Here is a 20,207-nt window from a genome sequence, read left to right on the forward strand (position 1 = left end):
ATTTGTCTTTCTGACTTTAAAGGTAAAAATATGTAAAAGGTCAAAGACGCGTGGGAACCGAGAGATAAACAAACACAAATTCTGGTTGGCAGAACGGGTTGTAAAGTGAAGAAGGGAGCTCAGGAAGTTCCCTTTGTGCTGGCCAAGTTCTCACAGGTGAGGGGGCTGGCGCCCTTTACTACTGGTGCAGGGTTGGGACCATTCAGTTAGTCACAGAGCAAACAGAAAGTGGTTGCTGGGCACAGCGAAGTCAGGAATGAATCCGGCTTATCAGGCAGGGAGATTCAAGTAGAAGAGCGAGAAGAGGGTGGAGATGGGGAAGCACAAGAAAGTGGGGAGTGAGGGAACAGGGTGTTTTATTGAGAGGGACCAGGCAGCAAAATACTGCTGAAAAGTCAAGGACAATGAGCACAGAGGAGTAACTGGAGCTTTCCTGGAGATCTTGGCCTGAAAAGAGCTGAGGGGGGCTGAAGCCAGAGGGTGGGAAGATCAGAAAGAAAAGGGAGAGGCCTCTCTCAGGCTGGGCCAGACTGTCTGTGACTTCCTCTGAGGCTGTTTGGAGGCAGGATGGAGAGGTCAAAGGTAATGGTGAGAATCCATTGTCCTGTCATTCCCAGGGCAGGGAAGGGGGCTGGGGAGACCACCCTGTTTGGGCAGGCCCACTTCTAACACTAGAACAACAGAGTCCCCATCACCACCCGGATGGTTCTACGAGCTCCTTACTGCACAGTGGGGGCAGGGGGAGGCTCACATGTTTATGAACAATTGGACAAACCAGCCCATTTGCCTGCACTCTCTCCACTTCCACCCCTCCCAGCATTACCACTTACTGTAGCCACCAGTCAGCCAGGAGAGGAAGGCCTTAAAGAAACAGGCAGCACAGGCCCTGCTGGTGGGCTCACAACATTTGCACAGGCATGGGGCACATCATGTTGACTTCGTGGCCTCCTCACTCGGGCGAGGGTGCAGCTCCCGGAGAGTGAGAGCAGGATGCTCTCAAGTACACAGTCTAGAACAGGGGCCTTGGCTTCCCAGCCCTGAGGATGGAAGCGCTACCAGAAATTAGAGGTGAGAGAGGCAGGCCCAACCACGAGAACAGGAAGTAGCCCAGGTACGTGGGCAAGCATCCTGGGCCTCAACTCAGGAAGTGGGTTTCAGGCTGCAGGACACACAGACACACCCCAGTAGTAAGACGAGGACGGCTCTACCACCTCTGAGCAGCAGTCGTGCCATGGCAAGGATGAGTCACTGTGATGTCAACACTGCTGCCCTGACAAGTGCAGGCCTCTCCCCACCTCAGTGGGTGATCTCATAACCCACCTGATTGCACACACAGGATGGGTGGGAGTCGTCCTTGGCCCCTCTTCTGTCACTCCTGTTACACCCATCCGTGAGTCTTCTCAAGTCCATCTTTTAGCTCCATCTCCAATCTGTTCCTCTCACCTGAATCCCAGCATCCTTACCCTCTTTCCTGACCCCAGTGGGAGTTTCCTGATTGAGCTCCCTGATGCCTCCTGTTTCCACCAGTCTTTGTTTCATAGCAACCTGAGTGATCTCAGTACAATATACAGCTGACCACCAAACACCCAGCTTCAGACCCTTGATGGCCTCCTACTGTCCTCAGAATAAAGTTTAAATTCCCTAATGTTGCCTGCAAACCCATTTATGATCTGGCCTTTGCCTAGGAGTTTTCCTCCACTCTCTGAGTTCCACCCCTGAACTTCTTTCCTTTCCAGCCATACGTGTGGCCCTCTCCTGGCTTTAGCTCAACGGGGTCCTTCTACATGGTGCGCCCCTTTCCCTTCTCTCCTGGCTTACTCCTACTTGTCTACTTTTTCGCTGAAAAAATTGAAATATAACTTACATACAGTAAAATTTACCCTTTTTGGTGAATAGTTCCATCCCCCCAAGAAATTCCCTCATTCTCTTTGAAGCCAATGTTAGCTCCCATCACCAACTCTTGATAACCACTGATGTGTTTTCTGGCTTGCATTTTCTATAAGTGGGTATCCTATAAATGCACTCATTCAGTATATATGTGTAGCCTTTTTGAGAATGGTTTCTTTTACTCAGCATAATGAATTTGACATTCTTCTATGCTGTTGTGTGTATCTCTAGTCTGTTTCATATTTGTTGTTGAGAGTATTCCATTGCATAGATGTACAATTTATTTGTTTTCACCAGTAGAAAGAACATTTGGTTTTTTCCCACTTTTTGGAGATCATGAATATTGTTGCTATAAACATCTTCGTACAGGGTTTTGTAGGCACGAACTTTCTCATTTCACTTGGAAAAACACCTAGTTGTGTGGGACTGTTGTGTTACTTTATAAGAAACTGCCAAACTGTTTTTCAAAGTTGCTATACTAGTTTATAGGTTTCCTGGTAGCTCAGCTGGTAAAGAATCTGCCTGCAATGCAGGAGACCCCAGTTTGATTTCTGGGTTGGGGAGAGCCCCTGGAGAAGGGATAGGCTACCCGCTCTAGTATTCTTGGGCTTCCTTGGTGGCTCAGATGGTAAAGAATCAGGCTGCAATACGGAAAACCTGGGTTCGATCCCTAGGTGGGGAAGATCTCCTGGAGGAGGGCAGGGCAACCCATTCCAGTATTCTTGCCAGGAGAATCCCCATGAACAGAGGGCCTGGTGGGCTACAGTCCTTGGAGTCGCAAAAAGTCAGAAATGCCTGAGCGACCATGCACAGCACAGCATACTAGTTTGTATTCCTGTCACAATATATGACATTGAGTTGCCTCACCAACACTCAGTTGGTTTGTTCACCTGTTTGTTCATTCAGTTTCTTAACATTCTACTAAGCACGTAGAGGTACTGCATTGGAGGCTTTTTTTTTTTTTAAGTTCTTTATTGAATTTGTTACAGTATTGTTTCTGTTTTGATTTCTTTTGGCTGCCAGGCATGGGGGATCTTAGCTCCCAGACCAGGGATCCAATCTGCACACCCAGCATTGGAAGGCAAAGTCTTAACCACTGGACTGCCAGGGAAGTCCCTGCATTGTGGTTTTAATTTACACGTTCTTGATCACTAATGATGGTGAGTCTACTCATTCTTCTAAATCTCTGCTTGTTGTTCACTTCTACCCACAACCCACTACTATACTTGCTTTCTCTGTAGACTGCTTATTTTCCTGTCCTTTGTGGTTCCATGACAACATTTTCTCCACCTTGACCACAACCCACTAAATGCAATTGTTTACCTGTTCCCACCTACCCAACACCCTGGAGAAACACACACATACTTCCCCATACCTCACAAACCTACATACCCACTTCCCCACACTTCACACACGCATTCAGGCCACCAACTTCCCCACCCTGCCTCCAACCCCTGAGCTCTGCGAATGCAGAAGCAGCATCTTCCTTTGGTATCTCCAGCTCCCAGCACAGACCTGAAACAGAATCCTTACACAATAAATGTTAAATGAATGAATGAATAAATGCTGAACAAATTTGAGAATGGGCAGATGAAATAGAGAGACGCTTTGCAACCAAAAGGACCTGGCTGTGCCAATTAACCCTTTCTCTGTTGGTCCTCACCCTAAGCTCATCTTCAGTTCAGTTCAGTGGCTCAGTCATGTCCAACTCTTTGCGACCCCATGAATCGCAGCATGCCAGGCCTCTCTGTCCATCACCAACTCCCAGAGTTAACCCAAACTCATGTCCAACGAGTCAGTGATGCCATCCAGCCATCTCATCCTCTGGCATCCCCTTCTCCTCCTGCCCCCAATCCCTCCCAGCATCAGGGTCTTTTCCAATGAGTCAACTCTTCCTGTGAGGTGGCCAAAGTATTGGAGTTTCAGCTTTAGCATCAGTCCTTCCAAAGAACACCCAGGACTGATCTCCTTGTAGTCCAAGGGACTCTCAAGAGTCTTCTCCAGCACCACAGTTCAAAAGCATCAATTCTTCAGTGCTCAGCTTTCTTCGCAGTCCAACTCTCACATCCAAACATGATTACTGGAAAAACCATAGCCTTGACTAGATGGACCTTTGTTGGCAAGGTAATATCTCTGCTTTTTAATATGCTATCTAGATTGGTCATAACTTTCCTTCCAAGGAGTAAGCATCTTTTAATTTCATGGCTGCAATCACCATCTTCAGTGATTCTGGAGCCCCAAAAAATAAAGTCTGACACTGTTTCCACTGTTTCCCCATCTATTTCCCATAAAGTGATGGGACCAGATGCCATGATCTTAGTTTTCTGAATGTTGAGCTTTAAGCCAACTTTTTCACTCTCCTCTTTCACTTTCATCAAGAGGCTTTTTAGTTCCACTTCACTTTCTGACATAAGGGTGGTGTCATCTGCATATCTGAGGTTATTGATATTTCTCCCGGCAATCTTGATTCCAGCTTGTGCTTCTTCAAGCCCAGCGTTTCTCATGATGTACTCTGCAACACAAGACAGGACTTACACATGGACATCACCAGATGGTCAACACCGAAATCAGATTGATTATATTCTTTTCAGCCAAAGATGGAGAAGCTCTATACAGTCAGCAAAAACAAGACCAGGAGTGGACTGTGGCTCAGATCATGAACTCCTTATTGCCAAATTCAGACTTAAATTGAAGAAAGTAGGGAAAACCACTAGACCATTCAGGTATGACCTAAATCAAATCCCTTATGATTATACAGTGGAAATGAGAAATAGGTTTAAGGGACTAGATCTGATAGACAGAGTCCCTGATGAACTATGGACGGAGGTTCATGACATTGTACAGGAGACAGGGATCAAGACCATCCGCATGGAAAAGAAATGCAAAAAAGCAAAATGGCTGTCTGGGGAGGCCTTACAAATAGCTGTGAAAAGAAGAGAAGCGAAAAGCAAAGGAGAAAAGAAAAGATGTAAGCATCTGAATGCAGAGTTCCAAAGAACAGATAGGACAGATAAGAAAGCCTTCCTCAGCGATCAATGCAAAGAAATAGAGGAAAACAACAGAATGGGAAAGACGAGATCTCTTCAAGAAAATTAGAGATACCAAGGGAACATTTCATGCAAAGATGGGCTCGATAAAGGACAGAAATGGTATGGACCTAACAGAAGCAGAAAATATTAAGAAGAGGCAGCAAGAATGCACAGAAGAACTGTACAAAAAAGATCTTCATGACCCAGATAATCACGATGGTGTGATCACTCACCTACAGCCAGACATCCTGGAATGTGAAGTCAAGTGGGCCTTAGAAAGCATCACTACAAACAAAGCTAGTGGAGGTGATGGAATTCCAGTTGAGCTATTCCAAATCCTGAAAGATGCTGCTGTGAAAGTGCTACACTCAATATGCCAGCACATTTGGAAAACTCAGCAGTGGCCACAGGACTGGAAAAGGTCCGTTTTCATTCCAATCCCAAAGAAAGGCAATGCCAAAGAATGCTCAAACTACCGCACAATTGCACTCATCTCACACACTAGTAAAGTAATGCTCAAAATTCTCCAAGCCAGGCTTCAGCAATATGTGAACCGTGAACTTCCAGATGTTCAAGCTGGTTTTAGAAAAGGCAGAGGAACCAGAGATCAAATTGCCAACATCCGCTGGATCATGGAAAAAGCAAGAGAGTTCCAGAAAAACATCTATTTCTGCTTTATTGACTATGCCAAAGCCTTTGACTGTGTAGATCACAATAAACTGTGGAAAATTCTGAAAGAGATGGGAATACCACACCACTTGACCAGCCTCTTGAGAAACCTGTATGCAGGTCAGGAAACAACAGTTAGAACTGGACATGGACAACAGACTGGTTCCAAATAGGAAAAGCTCATCTTAGTAAAGGCGATACCGCTGTGCGCATATTTGAGGATGACGGCTTCATGGCACCCTCCTACGGACGGAAAGCGGAAGAGGCAGGCCGGAAGTGCGGCAGGGAGTTAGCGGCGTCTCAGTTGCCATGGAGACTGGAAAGCGAGAGCGGCAGTCGGCTGAGTCTGGATCCTACGCTTTCGCTGGGGCAACGTGGACGCCCAGCCCGCGTCTGGCCCGGATTCGCAGCCCTAGCCAGTCCACCTGGCTCTCCTCCCTCGCCTACTCCGAGTCCTTCCACCATGGCTTCGGGAGTCGGCGCCGCTTCGTCGCGCAGCTTTCGCTCCCGCCGCTCCCCGAGCCGCAACTGCTGCGCTTGCGCCCCACCTCTCTGCGCACCCAAGACATCTCGTACTTGCTCACCGGCGTCTTCCGCAACTTGTACACCGCCGAGGTGATAGGGGAGGAGGTGAGCTCGAATTTGATCAAGGCTCGCGGCAGCCAGGATGCGCGGCACGAGGAGTTCGTGGACCAGCTGCAGCAGGTAACAGGGTACCGCGCCCCGCTCGCTTCTCCGCGTGCTCACCCAGGGGATGGCGGGGTCGCGTCTGCGGCTGTGCGGGGGACCCAGGGCGCGACTCAGCCACTCGGCAAATGTCAGCCCCTGTCGGGTGCAGCCGCTGTTCCAGGCACGGGGTACGCAGCTGGGAAAGAGCAGACCAAGTCCGTTCCGCCGTATATCCTACGTTGTAGTGGAAGGACACTATATGCGCTCTTAGGCAAATGCACACTCTCTACACGCATAAGGTGTATATCTGCAGCACCTATCTCTTTACATCTCTACACACACAATGCATATATAAGTGAAACGACAGAAAGCAGAATAGTTGTTTTCCTGGCTATGATAAAGCTAAAAGTCACGTCCGCTCTAGGGTGCCTGCCTTTGTGTCACAAACCACAATCTTAACCATTGAGAGGCATCCATGCCCAGATTTTCGGAAGCATGCCCAGTCTCTGGAACACCAGCTCTGCTTCCTGATCTGTATAAGGACAGCAGCTGTCCTGAGTCCTCTCTGATAAGGCCTCTCTGACTGCTGGCCATGCTGCCCACGACTTTCTTAAAGGAGTCTCAGCTGAATGCTTTCAAGCAGCTGAGGTGAATTCTGAAGGGGTCGACACCTGGAGGCTTTCAGTTCACTATGCTCTCTGCAGCTAGGTAGCAAATCCTTCTATCCTGAGTGACACAACCCTTTGTCTACCACAGGTGGTGTGTTAACTCGCATTTGGTATTTCAGAGTTTGGATGACAGAACTCTTTACTGCGAACCCAGTAGTCAGGAGACAGGATTTGAGACTTGGCACTGTTCCTGACTTTATTGTAAAAGCTTTAAGCCATTTCCCTCAGTGGGTCTTAGACTTCAGATCTGTCTGGTTAGACCAGGTGGTCTCTGCAGTTCTGTGACTGTTCTGTGCTTCATGGGAAACAATGCTGCTCAGGTGAGGTTGAGTCATCTCACCATATTTCTGTGCATCTGATCACCCACCTGACAGATTCGGGAGCTCTATAAGCAGCGGCTGGATGAAGTTGAAATGTTGGAGAGACACATCATTCAGGCCCGTGCACGGGCCCTTGCGGAGAAAGAGCAGGCCATGCACCAGGCCAAAGTACAGTTCCTTGAGCCCTTTATCAAGATGCCTCCAGGTGTGTATGATGAGCTGCTCTATGCCCTTCACCCTAACCCCCCAGTTGTTAATATATTATTGTATTACCTCATTGAAAGAAAGTGAAGTCGCTCAGTCATGTCTGGCTCTTTGCGACCCCATGGACAGTAGCCTACCAGGATCCTCCGTCCATGGGATTTTCCAGGCAGGTGTACTGGAGTGGGTTGCTGTTTCCTTCTCCAGGGGATCTTCCCAACGCAAGGATCAAACCTGGGTCTCCCGCATTGTAGGCAGACTCTTTACTGTCTGAGCCACCAGGTAATGGACGTCATGAAAATGAAAAATTGTGCATCAAAAGACTCTTACCAACAGAGTAAAAATGCAACCCACAGAACTTCTCTAGCCTTTTTTAAAATGTTTGGAGAGTGAGTTGCACCAGTGTTGTTTCATTATCACAGAACACTCCAGTGTGCATGTCTCCAGAGCAGAGAGTGTCACCTACATAACCAGCACACAACCCCTAAGCCGGGGAGTCAGCATGGAGGGGGTGTTATCCTCCAGCTCACAGATGGCCCGCAGGTTTTCCCTGCTACTCCACAGCGCCCACTTCTCCTCTGTGGTCTAGCATCCTGTCTAGGAAGCCGCGTTGCATGCCACTGTCATGTCTCACTTTTAGACTTTTCATTTGGGACCCTTCTTTGAACTTTTCCTGTCTTTTATGTTCTTGACCATTGAGTTTTCCCCCAGATTTTAAAAATTGTGGTAAAATGCACATAACATAAAATTTACCCTCAGCTCTTTTTAAGAGTACAGTTCAGTGGTATTAAATACATTCATTATCTTATACAAACATCATCACCATCCATCTCCATAACTCTTTTCATCTCACACAACTGGTACGCGCATTAAAAATACCTTCACAGTCCCTCCATCCCTCCAGCCCCTGACGACCACCATTCTACTTTCTGTCTCTGTAATTCTGACTGCTCTAAGTAGTATTCATATAAGTGGAATCATGCAGTGTTTGTCTTTTTGATGCTAGCGTGTTTCACTTAGTGTAATGCCCTCAAGGTTCATCCATATTGTAGCCTGTGTCAGAATTTCCTTCCTTCATATGTTAAATAATATTGTGTTTGTATATTACACTTTGCTTATCCATTCATCAGCTGATGAACGCTTGGGTTGCTTCCAGGTGTTAGCTGTTGTGAATAATGCTGCTCTGAACACGGACGTACAAATACCTCTTTGGTTTTGTGTCTAGAAGGGGAATTGTTAGATCATACAGTAGTACTATTTTAATTTTTTGAGGAACCACCATACTGGTTTTCACAGTGCCTGCACCATTTTTACTTTCCCACCAACAGTATACAGGATTCCCATTTCTCCATACCCTCACCAACACTTATTTTCTAGTTTTTTGATGGGGGTGGGGGGGGGGTGTGTGGGGGGGGAGGGGTGTGTACCCATCCTGATGGGTGTGAGTGGGTACCTCATTGTGGTTTTAATTTTGCATTTCCCTGATGATGAGTGATTTTGAGTACCTTTTCATGTGCTTATTTACCATTTGTGTATCTTCTTTGGAGAAATGTCTTTTCAAGCCCATTTTTTTTGGGGGGGTCACATTTCACATATTTATTGGGAGCCATCGGGGAGGGGACCTCTCCCTGTCAACAGAGGAGCTCACAGTTTCTTCAGCCACTCCAGGCTTGGGCCCCGGGGGTCCTGAGGGTAGCTGGGCATGTTGCCATCGTCTTAGAGGGGCACTGGGAACTTGTAGGGTATGGCCCATTGATCATGACCGAGTACTTGGTGTTGGGGCTGAGTGTGGGCAGAATTACAGGGAAACCCCCACTGGTGAAGGATGCCACCAGCACCAGTTCCTTGGCACAGACATTGTTGAGGGAGGCTGCGATTCTCTCGGCCAGCCTGATCTTAGCGGCAGTGAGGGCGCACAGAGCACTCTTCAAGCCCGTTCTTAATCCATCGTATTGTTGAGTTTTAGGAATTCTCTGTATATCCTGGTTATTAATCCCTTACCCGATATATGATTTGAAAATATTTCTCTCCTTCTGTGGGTTGCGTTTTTCCTCTAATGCACAATTTTTAATTTTCATGAAGTCCAATTTGTTGATTTTTCTTTCGTTTTCTGTGCCTTTGGTGTTGTAGCTAAGAGATCATTGCTAAATGCAGTGTTGTGAAATTTTGGCCATGTTTTCTCCTAGAATTTATTAGGTGTTGGTCTTGGATTTAAGGTCTTTGATTAATTTTGAGTTACATAGTGTTACAGGAGGATCCAACTTCATTCTTATATATAAATATGTCCAGATTTCCTGGCATCGTTTGTTGAAAAGACTGTCCTTTCCCTATTGATTGGCCTTGACGCCATTGTCAAAAATCATTTGACCATATGTATGAGGGTTTATTTCTGGGCTTTCTCTTCTATTTCGTTGGTTTCTGTGTCCACTTATGCTAGTACTATGTTCTTATTACTGTAGCTTTCTTGTAAGTTTTGAAATCAGCAAGTGTGGGTCCTCCAGCTTTGTTTGTTCAGATTGTTTTGACTATTGGATATTCCTTGAGATTCCGTAATGGATTTTAGGATGGGTTTTACTATTTCTGTTATAAAAAATATCATTGGGATTTTGATAGAGATTTCATTGAATCCATATTTTGCTTTGGGTAGTATTGACACTTTTAAAAGAATGTTTTGGCTGTGTTGGGTCTTTGTCCTGGCGCTCAGGCTCTTCATTGCTGTGCACCGACTTTTTCTAGCTGCAGCGAACAGAGGCTGCTCTCTAATTGTAGAGAGGCTTCTTGCATGGCTTCTCCTTCCAGTGGCTTCTCTTGTTGCGAGCACAGGAACTCTAGAGCGCCGGCTCACCAGTTGTGACACATGGGCTTAGTTGCCCTGTGGCATGTGGAATCTTCCCGGAGCAGGAGTCAAACCCGTGTCCCCTGCATTGGCAGGTGGATTCTCAAGCACCAGGGAAGTCCCAATGTTGGCATTTTTAACCATATGAAGTCTTCTAATCCAAGAACATGGGATGTACTTCCATTTATGTCCTCTTTCATTTTTTTCCATCAGTGTTTTGTATTTTTTATTATATAAATCTTTGATCTCCATGGGTAATTCTCAACTATCGTATCCTTTCTGATGCTCTTGGGAATGGAATTGTTTTCATAATTTCCTTTTCAGAGTGTTCATTTTAGTGTATAAAAATGCATCAGATTTTTGTGTGTTCACTTTATGTCCTTCTACTTTGCTGAGTTCACTTATTCTAAAAGAGGTTTTTTGTGTATGAAATCTTTAGTGTTTTCTGTGTGTGTGCATGCCCAGTCAGTCAGTCATGTCTGACTCTTTGTGACCCTGTGGACTGTAGCCCACCAGGCTCCTCTGTCTTTGGGATTCTCCAGGCAAGAATACTGGAGTGGGGGACTTCCTTGGTAGTCCAGCAGTTAAGACTCCAGGCTTGCAATGCCGGGGGCCCTGGGTTCAATCCCTGGTCAGAGAACTAGATCCCACATGATGCATGTACTATATGCTGCAGTGAAGATTGAAGATCAGACCTGGCACAGCCAAACAAAAATGAATTAAAAAAAATAGAATACTGGAGTGGCTTGCCTGCCCTCCTCCAGGGGATCTTCCTGGCCCAGGGATCAAACTTGCGTTTCCTGCATTATAGGCAGATTCTTTACTTCTGAGCCACTGGAGAATTCCGCCGTTTTCAACTGATAAGATCATATCATCCACAAACAGTAATAATTTTACTTCTTCCTTTCCAGTTTGGATGCCTTTTAATTCTCGCCTAGTTGTTCTGATTAGAACTTCTAGTATTATGTTTACTACAAATGGTGAAAGCAGGCATTCTTGCCTTGTTCCTGATCTTAGAGGAAAAGCTTTAAGTCTTTCACCACAGAGTATGACATTCGCTATGGGTTTTCATCCATGATTTTCATTATGTTGAAATAGTTTCTGGTTGTCCCTAGTTCTTTGTGTTTATTTTTTTAATCATGAAAGGATGCTGAAGTTTGTCAAACAATTTTCTGTATCAGTTGAGGTGATCATGGGACTCTTTCCCCCTTCATTCTGTTACTGTGGTGTATTACATTGATCGAGTTTTGTATGTTGAACCATCCTTGCATCACAGGAACAGATCACACTTGATAGTGCTGAATTTGTGAGGATTTTTGCATCCGTGTTCATAATGGATGTAGTCTTCTTGTAGTGTCTTGATCTGGCTTTATATCAGGATAATGCTGGCCGCTTGAATGAGATAAGAACTGTTCCCTCCTCTTCCATTTTTTTGTGAAAAATTTGAGGATTGATATTAATTCTTTAAATGCACTTGAGAAGAATGTGTATGCCATTATTGTTCGATAGAGTGTTCTATATGTCTGTTAGATCTAGTTAATCTATTGGGCTGTTTGAATCCTCTGTTTCATTACTTGTCTTTTGCCTGGTTCTTCTTTCTATTACTATAAATGGGTACTGAAGTGTCCAACTAGTATTATCGTAGAACTATCTATTTCTCCCATCAGATCTGTCATTTTTTCCTTCATTATTTTGATGATCTGTCATGAGATGTGTAAATGTTTATGCTTATTGTATCTTCTTGCTCTATTGAATCTTTTATTGGTGTGTAATGTCTTTCTTTGCTTTATTTGCTTCTTGTAACCTTTTTTGATTAAAAAGTCTTTTTTTCCTCTATTAGTATAGCTACTTCCTCTCCTGACTACTATTTGCATGGAAATCTTTTTTCATCTTTTCATTTCAAATCTATTTGAGTCATTGGATCTAAAGTGAGTCTCCTGTAGACAGCCATCTAGTTGGATCATGTATTTTTATCTATTCTGCCAATTTTTGTCTTTTGACTGGAGAGTTGAATCCATGTACATTTAAAGTGAAAGAAAGTGATAGTCGCTCAGTCGTGTCTGACTCTTTGCAACCCCGTGAACTGTAGCCTACCAGGGTCCTCTGTCCATGGAATTCTCCAGGCAGTACTGGAATGGGTTGCCATTTTCTCCTCCAGGGATCTTCTCAAACCAGGTATCGAACCCAGATCTCCTGCACTGCCTGCATATTCTTTACCATCTGAGCCACCAGGGAAGCCCAAATTACTTTTAAAGTAATTACTCATAAGGAGGAACTTCTGTCACTTTGCTGTTTTTTTGTCTTGTATCTCTTTTGTCCCTCATCTCCTGCATTAGTTCAGTTCAGTTCAGTCGCTCCGTTGTGTCCAGCTCTTTGCCACCCCGTGGACTGCAGCACGCCAGGCCTCCCTGTCCATCACCAGCTCCCGGAGTTTACCCAAACTCACATCCATTGAGTCGGTGATGCCATCCAACCATCTCATCCTCGGTCGTCCCCCTCTCCTCCTGCCCTCAATCTTTCTCATCATCAGGGTCTTCTCAAATGAGTCAGCTCTTCACATTAGGTGGCCAAAGTATTGGAGTTTCAGCTTCAGCATCAGTCCTTCCAATGAACACCCAGGGCTGATCTCCTTCAGAATGGACTGGTTAGATCTCCTTGCAGCCCAAGGGACTCTCAACAGTCTTCTCCAACACCACAGTTCAAAAGCATCAATTCTTCAGTGTTACTGTCTTATTTTGTATTTAGTCAGTTTTTGTAGTGAAATGTTTAAATTTCCTTTTTTTAATTTTCTTTTGAGTATATTCTACAGCTATTCTCTTTGTGGTTGCCTTAGGGATTACATTTAAAAGCCCCAGATTATAACATTCTCATTTGAATGTATACCAGCTTAACATCAATAAATACAAAATTCTTTGTTTCTTTACATCTCCATCCCCACCCCTTTTGGTTGTTGATGTCACAGAATTACATCTTTATACATTGTGTGCCCAGAAATTAGTTACCAACTAATCCATTAGTCTTGTAAATTATATAGAAAATAAAGACTTGGAGTTACAAACCAAAGTCACTATAATACTAACATTTATGATAATACTAGCTTAATATAATACTAACTTTTCATACTACTGTATATTTGGGGGGCTTCCCAAGTGGCACTAGGGGTAAAGAACCTGCCTGCCAGTGCAGGAGACATAGGAGACTCAGGTTCAATCCCTGGGTTGGGAAGATACCCTGGAGGAGGGAGGGCATGGCAGCCTGCTCCAGTATTCTTGCCTGGAGAATCCCATGGACAGAGGAGCCTGGTGGGCTGCCATCCGTGGGCTATAGTCACGAAGAGTCATGACTGAAACAACTTAGCACATAACTTTGAACTGGTTTTTTTTGTTTTAGCTTTAATAGTTTTTTTCCTTTAAATGTATTAGTCTCTTAAATCATGTAGAAATTTTTCATGATTTTCCATGTATTTACCCTTACTGACATCTTTATTTCTTCATGTGGCTTGGAGTTACTGTCTAGCATCCTTTCGTTGCATGTTATAGAGCTCCTTTGAGCGTTGCCGGTCAGGTCTAGTGGTAACAGACGCCCTCAGCTTCTGTTTATCAGGAAATGTCTTAATTTCTCTATCCCTTTGAAGGACAGTTTTTACTGGATATAGGATTCTTGGTTAACAGTTTTTCCTTTTAGCACTTTGACTATATTGACCCACTGCCTTCTGGCTTCCAAAATTTCTGATGAAAAGTCTACTGACAACTTTATTGAGGATCTTTGGATGTGATGAGTCACTACTGCCTTGCTACTTTCAAGATTCTCTCTTTGTCTTTCAAATGTTTAATTATAACGTGTCAATATGAGACTTTGAGTTCATCTTATAATTCATGAGCTTCTTGGATGTCTATATTCATGTATTGCATTAAATCTGGGCCGTTTTCAGCCATTCTTTCTTTAGATACATCCTCTCTGCCCCTTTTCCCCTTTCTTTTCCTTCTAGGACTCCCACAATGTGTATGTTAGTTACTTGCTGGTGTCCCACAGGCCTCTTAGGCTCTCTTTACTTTTCTTCAATCTTTTTTCCTTTTCGTTTGACTCAATAGTTTCCTGTTTTTGTATCTTCAAGTTCACTGATTCTCTCTTATGCCTGCTCAGATATGCTTTTGAATCCCTTGAATAATTAGCTTTTCATTTCAGTTAGTGTTCTTTTCAGTTCCAACATGTCTTTTTAGCTTCCTTATAGGTTTTCTGCCTGTTGATATTTATGTTTTTTTGTACATCATTTTCTTGATATTCTCCACATTTTTTTTTATTAATAGCTCTATGAGCATCTTCAAGACAGTTGTTCTAAGCCTTTGCCTAGTATAACTGCATTCAGGTCTTTTTCAAGGACAGTTGTTGTTGATTTAATTTTTTCCTTTGAATGAGCCATACTTTCTCATTTCTTTATATGTTTTCAATTTTTTTTTTGTTAGAAACTGGACATTTGAATCTAATAATTATGTGACTTTAGAAATCAGATTCTCCCCCTTCCACAGAGCTTGCTAGTTATTTTGTAATTGTTTTTGGTTTTGTTTGTTAGTTATTATTGGCTGTCTATGCTGAGGTTCAGCCTGAGCTATAATCTTAAGGTTCTTTTCCGAACCCTTCCCTGAGTGTATGTGGTCATGTTCTGATTTCTCCCTAATCTGCAGTTGTTTTTGAATGTCTTAGTCTTTAATATCTGGCTTTCAAAAGAGGAAAAAGAGAAAGATGAAGGGGAGGGGGTGCTAGCCATTTGAATTCCCTAGAAGTCACTTCCACCTGGAGGAGGCGGGGCATGCCACAATGTGGGAGGTGCTTCTTTGCCTGCACCTCTGTGGTCATCGGCAGTCAGAGCACAGATCCCAGGCATTTGGAGGACAGCCTCTTTTTGGGTCACCCACGCTGTCACGGGTTGTGTGTAGGTTGCCCCTGCCCTGGGACTGAGAGTGAGGGCTGGGTAGCTGCTCCTGTGCTAAGGTCACTGCAATCGCCTGTCCAGGCTTCCCCTTGGAAGTACAAGTCAAGCAGATGCCATAGTTACAGAGGAGTCCAATTAGACTGATTCTACTAGTGCAGCTTGCACCTAGTGGCGAGACAGAGTCCTTGTGCTTTGTACGCCCATCTCCCCAGGATCCTCTCTTTAGACAGTTGTTTTTTTTTAATTAGTTATTTTGGCTGTACCTGGTCTTAGTTGCAGCATGTAGGATCTAATTCCCTGACCAGGGGTTGAATGCTGGCCCCTTGCGTTGGGCACTCAGAGTGTTAGCCATTGGACCACCAGGGAAGTCCCTCCTGACAGTTCTTGAGAAGCCTCTCACTCTATAAGGTGGCTCTAATGTTTCCTCGTGACCAAACTCCAATTCATGCTTGGCAGCAGCAGCGTACAGATGATGCTGGTTGCGCCAGCCCTCCAGCACTTGGCTCCTCTCACTGCCGCACGTCAGGAGGCACAAGTGACGTTAGCCCTGGTCGCCTGGTCACCTTCGTGTCTCCACGTTAAATTCTCCACGTTAGATCGTAACTGACTAGTATTTTGTGGAGAGGTATTCTCAGATTTGACCAGTATGTTTTTTCCTCCTCAAATCCCCACACCAGCAGTGAGCCAGCGGTGCTAAGAACTCTTTTCAGTCTGCCATCTCTCTGATGATACTTGGTAAATTTTTTTGTCAAAGAAACTGGGTCATTTTTTCTATACATTTGTCTATAGTCTGGATTTTGCTGATTTCACCATTGTGGTATCATTTAACCTGTTCTTATCCCTGTATTCCTTGCAGTTCACTAGTTATTTCTAGAGACTTTATGAGATTTAAGTTCAACTTTTGAGAGGAGAAGGGGAGAGACCAGTTCGTAGATGGTGCTGTGTGCTCCCTTCAGGAGATGCATGGTGTTTGATATCTCTTGTTTTCATGATGCTGCCAGTTTTTGCCTAAATATATTGTTTCATTAGGGGTTACAAATTATAATGCTAACGGTACTGAAATACTTCTGTAAAGAGAAACTTTTCTGTGATGACTCTGATTACCCAAGATAGGAGCAGAATTAATTCTTTCCCTTTATCTGCCAGTTTTTAAAATAATGAGTTGGTTTCCCTAACATCTTCCAAAGATGAGTAAAAAGGTTTGGCTGGTTGGTTCTTCCTATCATTATGAACTCATGGATTTCATAACTAATTATGTTTATTGTCCTGTTGATGAAGCACTGGTTGCCTGTGGTAAACTTCCTTACTTTCTGGAATGATCAGAAGTTCCAGGTTCATCTTGTGTGTCTATTGCTCCAGACCTGGAATCGGCCATTTCTTCAAGAAGTCCTGGTACCTTATATTCCCCCCCAAAGACTTTGATCTGTCATCCTGCATCCCTGAAAATCATCCTTTTCCAGGGCAGCAGAGACAGTGCTTTTAGGGTGAGGAGACCTGGCGTGTCTGTGGCCTGCAGGGAGGGAGAAGTAGAAGATACAGTGGCTTCAGAAAGCTCTACACTTATGGGGTGCTGCTGGGGACCAGATGATGGGTAAGATGCTTCACGAATGTTATTCCACAGAATCCTTCCAACAACCCTGCAAGACAGGTTTTCTCTCCATTTACAGGTGTAAGAACTGAGAAAGAACCTCAGATCATTCCCTAAATTCCCACAGCTCAAAAGGGCTGGGACCCAGCTTTGAACTTGTGTCTATCGTCAAAACCCATGTCTGTCTCTGTCAGGAGGAGGGGGAAGGCCTGTTTTCCACGCACAGTGTCACATGGTTGCAGATGGCTTCCCCTAGGGTGTGTGGGGCCCTGTCCCCGTCAGGTCTGCCCTCGCTGAAGCTCAGCCCTGTGAGACAGTGAACACCCCGTGCAGATTCCGTGTCTCCTCCTGTCCCCACTTCTCCGCAGCAGTCGTGTAGCTGCCAGACCCCCTCCCTCAGTCGTGGATTCAGGCAGAGATGACTGGTAGTGGATTCTTGGGAAGATTTGTTGGTTGCCTGCTACCTGGCAAGTCCCCGGAGTCAGATACTGTCCCTGTCTTTGATAGGATTCTTCTGGCTAGAGATCAGGGGAGATTACATAATTATTTGTTTGTTTGCTTTTAAGGAAAGTGGAATAAAACATTGAGAATGAAGTGAAGTGAAGTCGCATCCGACTCTTTGCGACCCCATGGACTGTAGCCTATCAGGCTCCTCCGTCCATTGGATTTTCTAGGCATGAGTGCTGGAGTGGATTGCCATTTCTTTCTCCAGGGGATCTTCCCGACCCAGGAATCAAACCTGGGTCTCCCGCATTGCAGGCAGATGCTTTACTGTCTGAGCCACCAGGGAAGTTCTCAAACATTGAGAACTGGGAAACAAACATCAGCCAAGAGCATTTCCCAGTGACTTCATTTTATTTTTTTACCCAAGATAATATTAAGTTATGGGCTTCTTAGATGGTGCTAGTGGTAAAGAACCCCCCTGCCAATACAGGAGATTTTAAGAGATGTGGGTTTGATCCCTGGGTTAGGAAAATCCCCTGGGTTAGGAAATTCCCCGGTGGGAAATGGCAGCCCATTCCAGTATTCTTGCCTGAAGAATCTCCATGGACAGAGGAGCCTGGCAGGCTGCAGTCCATGGGATCGCAGAGTCGGACATGACTGAGCGACTTAGCACGCAATATTAGGTTATAAGCAGACATTATCCACCTTGGTTTCTCAGCCTTCTGCTGACAAGGTTTCTCTTTTTTATTTCAGAAATAGCAGAAGTAGAGACCTTAATCCAGTTCCCTGGACACCTTTCTGGTTCTGCTTCTCAGGGTAGAGAGTGGTGTCCCAAGAACCTCTTTTGTAACTTGGATGATTGATCGTGAAGATGATTGTTATTTGAGGCACTGAAGTAACCTTTCTCACTTTGCTAATACAAATGTCACAAGGTGGAAAACGTGTGTAAATTCTCCAGACAGAGGGAGAAAGATCAGAATTCTGCAGAATGTTCTGTGCTTTCGTTCCCTTTCCTTGCTGGTGTCTTATCTGCATTATCTTTTGGGAAAGGGGGCAGCCAGTGCCTTGCAGTCCCATGCTCAGGAGCAGGGTCCATGTAGGAAGCCCACCCTTCCTACAAGAGGTCACAAGGCCAGTGCAGGGTGCCCAAGGCTCACCTGGTCCACCGTCCATGCCTGAGGTGGAGAGAGACTTCCCAAAGCCCTGATAACAAGCTGCACCCCACCAGCCTGCTCCTGCAGACACAGAACTGCCCACGGCCTAGGGGAGGACCTTGGAGGGAATGGTATCAGAACAGAGAGGATACATCTCCTTGCCACATGGCCTTTGCCATTTTTCTGGAAGCTTTATCTTATCTTTTACTATTTCAAATAGGCCATTGCCAGGTCCTTGGGAACTGGGCTGGACTGTGTCAGTTTGGCATTGCCGCCACTCCCTGCTGAGGGCTCTGTACTGCAGAGGAGAGGCCTGGGATCCACATTTGCCCAGAATGACCCTTTCAGCTGTGGTTCTGGGATGGATCAATGAGAGGCTCTTGGTGAATTTTGGAAGGAAACCTCTGTTCTCCAGAAACAGGTGCGGGCAGATGACTGAGCAGTTTTGAGTTTCACAGCAAGAGTCCAGATCATGTCCTAAGAGCCCCTTGCTTCAGTGCTGTGGGCTGAAGTTCTTCATGATGAGTTAATTCCCTGACCTCTCTCCCACTCCGTAATCCCCTACATTCAAACAACCTCCCCTTTATTTGGCTGCAGCACAGCTTGTGCGATCCTAGTTCCCCAGTGAGGGATTGAACCTGCCTCCCCTGCAGTGGAAGCATAACCTGTGCCCCCTGCAGTCCACATAACCCCTGGACCATCAGGGAAATCCCAGGAAGTCCTCTTAAAGCACATTTGTTAATGGAACAAGCAACAAAGCTTGGAAACTTTCAAGTCTTCCATTCACCCTATTTATTCCTTAATTTTTATCAAAGTAGTAGTGCATATGATTCTTTTCCTTTCTTTTTGGGGTTTTTTTTTTTTCTTTTTTGGCTGTTCAGTTCAGTTGCCCAGTCATGTCCGACTCTTGGCAACTCCATGGACTGCAGCATGCCAGGCCTCCCTGTCCATCGCCAGCTCCCAGAGCTTATTCAAACTCATGTCCATTGAAACGGTGATGTCATCCAACCATCTCATCCTCTGTCGTCCCCTTCTCCTCCCACCTTCAGTCTTTCCCAGTATCATGGTCTTTTCAAATGAGTCAGTTCTTCGCATCAGGTGGCCAAAGTATTGGAGTTTCAGCTTCAGCATCAGTCTCTCTAATGAATATTCAGGACTGGTTTCCTTTATGATGGACTGGTTGGATCTCCTTGCAGTCCAAGGGACTCAAGAGTCTTCTCCATCACCACAGTTCACAAGCATCAGTTCTTCAGCACTCAGCTTTCTTTATGTTCCAACTCTCACAATCCATACACGACTACAGGAAAAACCAAAGCTTTGACTAGACGGACCTTTGTTGGCAAAGTAATGTCTCTGCTTTTTAATATGCTGTCTAGGTTGGTCATGACTTTTCTTCCAAGGAGCAAGCGTCTTTTAATTTCATGGCTGCAGTCACCATCTTCAGTGACTTTGGGAGCCCAAGAAAATACAGTCTGTCACTGTTTCCACTGTTCCCCCATCTGTTTGCTGGGGGGTTTTGGCTGTGCTGAGTCTTTATTGGTGCACTCGGACTTTCTCTAGTTGGAATGAGCAGCGACTGCTCTCTAGTTGCAGTGCGTGGGCTTCTCAGTGTCGTGCGTTCTGTTGCACAGCACAGGCTCTAGGCATGCAGGCTTCAGTGGTTGTGGCTCGTGGGCTGTAGAGTGCAGGCTAAGTAGTTCTGGTGCACTGGCTTAGTTGCCTCATCGTCTGTGGAATCTTGCCAGACCAGGGGTTGAACTCATGTCCCCTGCATCGGCAGGCAGAGTCTTAACCACTGGACCACCAGGGAAG

At 45.2% G+C, this 20,207-nt stretch overlaps 1 protein-coding gene and 1 long non-coding RNA gene across 3 annotated transcripts in view; one reads left to right on the plus strand and one right to left on the minus strand.

Annotated features, from left to right (window-relative positions):
* Window positions 1-4,247: 4,247 nt before the first annotated feature.
* On the minus strand, window positions 4,248-5,270 carry LOC129635534 (uncharacterized). Its single transcript, XR_008706327.1, has 2 exons — window positions 5,150-5,270; window positions 4,248-4,399 (listed from the first exon to the last, which is right to left on the minus strand). It is a non-coding gene; the product is annotated as an uncharacterized LOC129635534 (long non-coding RNA).
* A 621-nt stretch (window positions 5,271-5,891) lies between these two features.
* DLEC1 (DLEC1 cilia and flagella associated protein) overlaps window positions 5,892-20,207 on the plus strand; it is an 89,655-nt gene continuing 75,339 nt past the window's right edge. For both annotated transcript variants that reach the window (XM_055558596.1, XM_055558597.1), the window contains exons 1-2: window positions 5,892-6,290; window positions 7,297-7,447. In XM_055558596.1, the coding sequence (XP_055414571.1) occupies window positions 5,895-6,290; window positions 7,297-7,447 (547 nt within the window). In that variant the 5' untranslated portion in view covers window positions 5,892-5,894. The remainder of the gene's footprint in view (window positions 6,291-7,296; window positions 7,448-20,207) is intronic.

The sequence above is a fragment of the Bubalus kerabau genome, chromosome 20, assembly GCF_029407905.1.
Source record: "Bubalus kerabau isolate K-KA32 ecotype Philippines breed swamp buffalo chromosome 20, PCC_UOA_SB_1v2, whole genome shotgun sequence".
Lineage (NCBI taxonomy): Eukaryota > Metazoa > Chordata > Mammalia > Artiodactyla > Bovidae > Bubalus > Bubalus kerabau.